The sequence below is a fragment of the Magnolia sinica genome, chromosome 19 (assembly GCF_029962835.1).
Source record: "Magnolia sinica isolate HGM2019 chromosome 19, MsV1, whole genome shotgun sequence".
NCBI lineage: Eukaryota > Viridiplantae > Streptophyta > Magnoliopsida > Magnoliales > Magnoliaceae > Magnolia > Magnolia sinica.
Window position 1 is genome coordinate 2,393,289 of NC_080591.1, and position 8,733 is coordinate 2,402,021.

The following is an 8,733-nucleotide window of genomic DNA, read 5'->3' on the forward strand; positions in this document are numbered from 1 at the left end:
ACTAATCAGGTGGTCACTGTTTTCATTTTATGTGCTTCCAACATCAGCCATAAGAACAACGAGAATTGACCGCTTCTGATCCACCATTCACCTACCAAGTGAACAGTTGAAGGTTACATTGCATGGAGGGTGGGGTTTGATAGAAATGGAGCCTAGCATCACATGACTAACATGCATGGCTTTACCCCCACCTTCAAATGGCACCATTGTGATCAATCTGGACCATTCGTTTAGCATGTCATGTGCCAAAAAATGGCATAGCGGCATGTACTTTGAATTTGGACTTTTGGATTTATCTTTTAACTATTTATTTATCTCATGCAACTCTGACTTGCCTGATAGATCTTTGTCCATTTGATCAATCCACATTTTGAAATGGGCAAGGATCTTAAACCGCCACCTTGTCGAGATGGATCTCTAAAACCCCATACAAAAAGATTAGATAGAGCTGGGTTTAATTAACTAAAATGTAATAACATGTGATGAAGTTAGAAGAGGTGAGTTTTTTTTTTTTTGGAATCAATAAAGCAAGTGCAAACATAATTGATACATATATCACCAATGTTAGCTATCACACCAGTTATAACACTCTACAGACTACAATCTAGAGTCACATTGATGCTCTCTACAGAGCACAATCTAAAGTCAATTCAATGCGGCAACGCCGCATCAAAGGCCTACTGCTGATGTCCCATGAATAATGGGAGCAATCAACAACCATCTTAAAAAACTACAGTCATCCAAGGGAACCCACAAAGACAACAGAGATAGCAGAATGGCAGGGTTATGCTTGCAGTAGCTAATAACCTGATTGCTTTGCTAATCTCAACTAAGACAACATAAAGGTGAGTTTAATAATGATTAGTGGCATCTTAATCCAAGGGTTCTTGATTTATTTTTTTAATATATCCAACCTTTCCATAGATGCAACTTTTTAAGAAGAGACATTTCCTTTTGAATCCTTTTACAGTCTTTATTTATTTCATAGGAACCTCAGGAACCAAACACCTCACAAATCCACTAAATCTCGTATTTCAAGAACTAGTTAAATCCCACTTGCACTATTATAAGCATCCCTAAGCCCACGTGCTGCTACCTATGCCAACCTGGCATTTCTACAGGACATCTAAGCCGCGCATCCAGTGGACCCCACCAAGCAGACGACTTGGGACGAAAATCAGCCTGCCAGAAGTGTGAACCAGCCTGTTTTTGGACCAGATCATATGCATCATCAGAGCCATGCACCTGATGGACAGCTTGGATCCTGCTCTTGCATGCCATGCCTACCACACACGAACCCACTTGTTAGAATATAGAATGAGGAGAAATGATCTAATATATAGGCTCGGTCAGTGGAATCCCAGGGCATCTGCATCATTTTATCTGTACCATCCATATGTTCCATTCCATTCTTCTTCTATAACTGTCAAACATGAAAGCCATTGGATGATCCTAAGATTATTGATTGGACATATCATCTTTGAAAGATCTTGTCCATTGATCTTTGGCATACCACTGAGTGGATGGTCTGGAAGATCTAATCAGTATGATTTTTCAAGGTATCCCATGAAGAGTGGAATACATGTAGAAGAGGTCGTAGACAACTTCAAAGTCAGCCAGGATTGAAAGAAATTCAACAAGTGACAAAAAAACTTAACATGATTATCGCTTTTAATAATTATAACTTTACAACCAGCTATTGAATTCGTGCATATAATGTATGGTTGGAAAGCTATACACATAATCAAAACCACCCAATAAAGGGCTCGGATATTTCTCTCCTATGCCACACCTCCCACACACAAACTCACACAACCCCACTTGCTAAAATATAAAAAGAAGCCTCTTTATTAACAAACTGATATAACTTAGATGACTAAAAACATAAGGTTTGTCTTTTTACATGGAAACAGCCAGCCAAAAAACACAGCGCTTTTCCAACCCCACAGTAACTCTGAAAGCTAAAAACAACACTAAAGATCAAACCATCACCTTCATGCATTGGAAATTTGCAAAAGGGAAGCACATCATAATTACAAGTTTACCACTGTGGTTGGAACCATCGGACCCATATATCACAGACCCTAGCATGTGTACTCATCTGACCTTGTTAGGCTCTTAAACAAACCACCCCTTTGCAAGCAATTTATGCTTGAGGGCACAAGTGGGGCATGTGACTCCCCATAAGAGTTCCAACACAAGGCTTGCTGGAACCCACGGGACTCCAGTGACGGCACCAGTTGGATGTCGATCAGGTCGACGTCGGTGCATGGGACGGCGTTGCTGCATGCGAGATGGATGGGCTGAACCGAATATGTCCCGGTGATCTGAGTGTACTTGATGCCTGATATCGCAACTGCTCGAGTCTGGTTCTTGCATAATCTCTTGTCGCAGTAGTACTGGTCGATCATGATTGGGATCTTGACGTCGGAGACTTGCACGTTAGAGAACGACACATTGCGGACGGACCCACAACCCCCCTGAAGTGAATTTTTGAGAATTTTAATGAATATGGCTCTACATAAATAAATAAGAGGTCTCGAGTCCAACAATTCATGGTCCACCCGTATGCGGTTCTAAATCTAACCCTTCCAATAGGTTGGCCCCACTATGAGGATTATCTTGTGCAAAAATTACTCCATTCACTGATCAGGTGGGCCATTGATGTAGAGGGGGTCACAGACACTTTCATGACAAAGATGGACAAGAGAAGCCCGATTGGGGTAAAAATGATCCGGACTGTAAGAACCTTAAAACCGTCTATCTCGCAAATTTGGATGAGTTTTTCGACGTAGCATATTTATTTTTGGGTAGGAGAAGCTACTTTAGCCAACCAACCCCGCTACGCTGAGTTGCCCACACCAGATTTGCGAAATTCCATCGGATCGACAGCCAAAAGTCCATTTAATTTTCGTTTTTACTAAGCTTTAATTCGAGTATAACTTTTGATCCTTTGAGTTGTAGGAGTCGTGCCACCATGAAAAGGACTTAGAAAAATTAGGAGAAGAACGTGGTTTGGTCAAATTGGACATTTGCTATTTTTTGACCAAAAATCATGAAGCCCCAGGGAATGGAGACCAAACATAAATAGTAACTTTCTATTTATAAAAAGTCACGTTTTTAGGGAGTTTGAGTCTAAAACTTCTTACTAAGTTTGAGCTCATTATTTAAAGGATTGTAACTTCATTTTTTTTTAATAATCAATCTCTCTCTCTTTTTTTTTTGAATTTATTAAAAATTATTCCTATTTTTATCACTCGCGAATTCAAAGAAGCTCTGTGGGTAGTCTAGAGAGCTCCGTCGATTCAGAGTAGTTATTCCTTAAGGAAGACGGTGATCGATATCATCACGTTCTTCCCTGCTCAACCACACACCATAGGAAACATTATGGCTAAGTGCTTTTAACCCTAAAAATGAGGAAAGACACCGAATTTCCCTTGCATGAACGTCTATATGCATGCAATTGATGGCACGTTAAAACAATAAAGGTACGTATCATTTTGTGGGCGTGCACACGTTGGTGGGTGTTAATAAAACAATGAAACATGATATTGCGATGATCAAACGGTGTGGTCCACCATGGGTGGGGAGGTTGGAGGGCCATCTTACTTCAATGGGTGGTGGGCCACGATGTTTAGTGGTCATGATATGATCATACCTGCCATGTTTTGATCCGAACTCCCGAGAGAGCATTTTGCACACTGATGTTCTCCACCGTGACATTGGACACACACGCCAAGCTGTTGTCTTTCCCCAAGCCTCCTAAACTGAAAATTAAAAATAATATAAAATATAAAAAAAGAAAAAAGAAAAATGGGTCGCATTAAAAAATTACTAATTAATATTTTTAGTATGGAAATAAAATTAGAGGATAATATAGAGGTTTTTTAAATGTAACACCCTCTCTTTCGGCTCAAAGACAAATAACACCCAACCTTGTGTATTTTCTCAAATAAATCCGTCAGCCAAACGTAATGGAGCCATCTCAGAGCCTCCATAGGCAATGAAAAGGACCTTTTTAACAGTCTTTGGTAGAGGGCTGATTTAGGGTTTGGATTTGCGGGAAGAAATGAGTTATGGGTTTAGGATTTGTGGTTTTTTTAATACCATATTTAGAAAACCAAAGGTGTTATTTAAAAAAATGAATAAGAAGGGTGTTATTTGTTTTTGGGCCAAAAGGGAAGTTGCTATGTGTTAAACCTCTTTATTTTTAATTTCTTATTTTCTGAAGTACCTGATACCATGGCCTGGGCTACAATTAATGTGATGCACATGAACATTAGAACATCCTGTTTGTATTGATACACAGTCATCACCTGTAGGTATAAATGAAATAAAATATCAATAAATATTACTGAAAATAAAGCATTAAAAGGAGACGATCGCGTGCACCGAGAGTTGGAGCGCACCTATCTTCCATTCATTGCCGACGTATTAACCCGATTTCGAAACAGGCATTCAGATATTTCACATTTTGAAATGCTTGTTGGATTCCTACTGACGGAGGAAGGCAATGTGCGCACCGATTCTTTGTGCTCACCGTGCCCATGGTTTTGAGCAATTTTGGGTTTGTGACGGTTCAAAATGGTCCTAATGGCTCATGTTAGCTTCTCATATCTAAGAAATTCTAACGTGAGCTAGTGGGGTGGTTAACTGGCCCAATGGCTCATGCTAGGCCATTGGGGGCCAGCTGCATCACTGGCTCTAAATTGATAAACGGCCGTCACAAACCGGTTCGTCTCGGTTCACATTAGATTTCACTATTGGAAAAATCTAACATGAACCAAGGGGCACTGGTTACCTATCATGAAGGCCCATTATCATGTGAACACATTCATGGGCATCAACCAAAGAGAAGAATCTCACCACATCCAATGTTGGAATGCTGGATTTCCACATCCTGCGTGTTTTGGAGGTGGATTCCGTCCGTATTCGGGCTTCTTTCGGGTGAAGAGATAGTGATGTTGTTGATCTTAACCTGGGCAGAACCATCGAATTTCAAGTGGCATTGTGGACTGTTAAAGATTTTAATGTCACGGACCGTTATATTGTAGCTTCCATAGAACCTCAATGCCTGAAAAAATAAAGTAGAAATTCAAATGACCCAAAAGCTAAAATTCACTGATTTTGATTTTGGAGTATGGAAAAGCATGAATTTCCAAAGCATGGAATGGAAGATATCTTACAGTTGGTTTTATATCCGGTACATGTTTGTATTTTTTCTGCAATACATAGGAAATTCTGATTTGAATTACTGTAATCACACAAAAAGAAGGATAAAAAAAAAAATCCTCAAAAACCTGAATTTATGAAAAAAGTCCTTGACTTTCTTGAATTATCAAAAGGATAATAATGGAGGGCAAATTGACCAAAATGACCTTCATTTATTTTCTTTTAGGAAAAGTGGCAAAGCAAAGAATTATGGGGCCCAGGTGATTTGTTTATGACATTCAACCCATCAAACAGTCACAACCCACCATCACCATCATCATAGAACCAAAAATCATTTTGATCCAATAATCAGGTGGACCAAATCAAAGAAAACAACATACACCTCCCAAAATATCCAATTCTACTTGTGGCCCACCTGATAATTGGATCATCGTAATTTTTGGGGCATTTGATCATCACGGTGGGGTGCACGTTTTGGACAGGCTAGTTGGATGTGATATACAAACCACGTCTGTCCCCACAATGCTCTTCCACACCATTTTTTTAAAATCACCATGGGCATTTTGTTCATTGTGCCATCCATCTGTAGGGTCAGAGGATTCTCTTGAAAATTCAAATAGTCAAGGCCTTTTTTCATAAATAAGGATTTTTTATTTAAAAAGGGAAAACTCGTGTGTGGAAGTTCCTGAGCTTACCCTAGTGCATTGGGTTGGAGAGATAGTCCACCAAGAAGAACCCTGGCCATTAACAGTACCACTACCTTGGATGGTGAAGTCATGAAGCCACTTGAAGTTAATCCATTGGAAAAGATTTGATCTGGACCATGCACATGGATTTGGAGGTGCTAAGATGATCCCATCTATCTGATTGAAATTCCACCACATCAGTTTTTTTTTTTTTAATTATTTATTTATTATTCTTTTTGTTGTTTAGCTTCAACCAACCCAAGAATATCATGTATAAGCCAAACGAACATTTAGGAAAAAGACCCTTTTCGAGAGAGAGAGAGAGAGAGAGAGAGAGAGAGAGAGAGAGAGAGAGAGAGAGAAATTCAGACCTGGAGAACAAGGTGGGGCATGCAAGGGCCTTGGAGTGTGATTGGCCTGATGAGGAATTTGAATTCTGATGGGATTTCTACCGTAGCCCAAGTCACCTTGCAGGCAGCTTTCCATGCTGCTAGAAATGCCTGATGGTATTTCAATAGAGACAACATTACTAAGTGCTCTCTTTCTCTTCACAAAACCAAATTCCAAAAGACAAGGAAAGGATAGCCTTGGGGGCAGTTTGGATGTACCCCAGAATTCCGACAGCAGCATTTGTGCACTCTTCCATCTACATTTTACGAGAGCAGCGACATTGAGGTCTCAGAATCAGCTAAACGCGTCCCGTCAAAGAAAAAAAATCCCAAAATTTGAAAATCAGATTATAACAGCAACGGATAGTTAAAATTTCATTCTTATTCAGGGCAGCAACTAGCTGTCCTTTCTGCATTCTGGGGTATATCCAAACTCGACAAAGATTCAAATCAATGCTCGATCATTCTGCATTTCCACAAAAACAACAACAAAAATCATATTTGAACGGTTAGTTCTGCCAAACAAGTAAAGATTGGAATTCCATTCCTGATTGGATTTTCAAGCTATGCATTTCTTTCTTAATAAAAACATGCTCTCCGAAATCTGAAGAGGAAGACGACATTGAAAATCCATGAAATCTAATAAATCTATTGAACAAATACACTGAATTTAAGCAGAACTTTCAACAAATAAGATAAAACTCACTTTTGCATTCCTAATCCTACATAAATTCAAGAACTTGAAGATTGACTGAAAAGAGGAATTGAAAAGAAAAAAGGGAAAGTAAAAGAAAATAAGACTACATTGATAAAACCATGACTTGGGTATTTCTTCACACATCCATTCCTGGCGGAAAACAAACATATAAATAAAAAACAGAAAGAAATAGTAGAATTAAGCAGGATTTTGATGAACGTGATAGAAAATGCAGTTCTTTGAGTGTTTCTTTCTACTCTTTTTTTTTTCACCTTAGAATCATCAGAAACTCCATCACCCTTAGCTCCGAACAATAAGACATCGAAAATGTTTGAATGGGGCTCGTAGGAACCGTCATAAGGAGCTGGGGCAGGGGCAGAACTGTTAAAATGATCTGGGTCAGGGCCTTTTTTGTTGTTCTTGCCCCTCCCTCTCTGCTTATGATGTCTGTGAACTCTGCTCCTCTTTTCGTAGCTCTTTCTGGCATCGACGGAGACAGATAGATAGGCAATGGAGAGCACGACAGAGAGAAACAGAACAAACAGTACCGAGAATTTCTTGGTTTTTTTCATTTTTGGAAAATCTCTTTCCTTGGTTTTTCTAGAATTTTCCGAGGAATTTCAAACTCTTGGATTTTTCAGGTGTTTGTTTGGTGGAGGGAAGGGGGTTAGAGGACGTTTATATAGTTGGACGTTACGAAAATACCCTCGTTATGGCTCTTAATTACAGGTGTACTCCATATTTGATTGTACCGCTTGAATTACTAAAATACCCCTGTTTGGTAACAGATTGACTGATACGTCAGTTGACTTGACTGGAAATATCCTTCGATAGCTAGTGCTTTACCCGAGTCGAATCGGGTCGAGCTTGGCCCGGCCCGGCTCGGCCAGCAGGCTACCTAGCTAGAACTTGGCTAGGCTCACTCCTTGAGCTTGACTATGCAGTTTGGCTTTGATCGGTCACTCGGGCCAGCTCAAGCGAAGTTCATGCATAACTTGAACTGGATCTTTCAAGCCAAGTTCGAGCTTATGAGCTGATTTTGAGTTTATCTTTTATAGTTTTTAATATTGTTATGGGTAAAAATGAATTGGCCAGGAAGGTTATACTGGGGAGGCCTTATGAGGCCACCAAGGGGAGATTGTCTCAGCCATTATTCCGACTTCGACTTGTTCCCCAACACAGATGAGTTAAGTAAAGTTGGCATATAGATACGAGACGAGGTATCCAGAGATACTCGGGTTTGCCGAGTGGATGATCATATAGATTTGCTCCACATCATCGATGGGTGTTTTCATTCTGGCGGTCATGGCCCGCCACCGTCCAACATAAGTTGATAATGACTCATCATTCCTCTGCCTTAAGGCAGCAAGATCTGCCCTCTTGGGTGCTACATTAAGATTGTATACAAAACGACCAGTGAAAGCTTGGAAAAGTTGTTCCTAAATTTTAATTCGATGGTTGTCTAATGACATGTACCAATCTAACACATCACCTTTTAAGGATTTTTGAAACAAACGGATCAACGCTTCGTTATTACTTGCCAGAGTATTAAGCTCTCCACAATATGCTCTTAAGTAGTTTATAGGACACCCTATATCATCATATTTGCTGAATTTTGGTACCTCGAAGTCTTGAGGTACCTTTGCATCAGGGAAGGGACAAAGATCCCTGAACTTGGTGGATGGGAGATCCACCCCATGCTGCTTCCGTAACTTCCTCTACATATCTTACAATTACTCTCAGAGCTCTTCAATATCGGAGGGACTAATCGAGAGGGGTTTTGCCCCTT

The 8,733-nt window shown here is 39.9% G+C and overlaps 1 protein-coding gene across 1 annotated transcript; it reads right to left on the bottom strand.

The window, feature by feature from the left end:
• Nucleotides 1–1,987: 1,987 nt before the first annotated feature.
• LOC131235192 (polygalacturonase At1g48100) lies at nucleotides 1,988–7,564 on the bottom strand. Its single transcript, XM_058232334.1, has 8 exons — nucleotides 7,217–7,564; nucleotides 6,230–6,358; nucleotides 5,868–6,035; nucleotides 5,187–5,222; nucleotides 4,867–5,074; nucleotides 4,235–4,316; nucleotides 3,659–3,767; nucleotides 1,988–2,480 (listed from the first exon to the last, which is right to left on the bottom strand). The coding sequence occupies exons 1-8, from the start codon at nucleotides 7,514–7,516 to the stop codon at nucleotides 2,085–2,087; spliced, it is 1,428 nt and encodes a 475-aa protein (XP_058088317.1). The 5' UTR covers nucleotides 7,517–7,564; the 3' UTR covers nucleotides 1,988–2,084.
• Nucleotides 7,565–8,733: the final 1,169 nt, after the last annotated feature.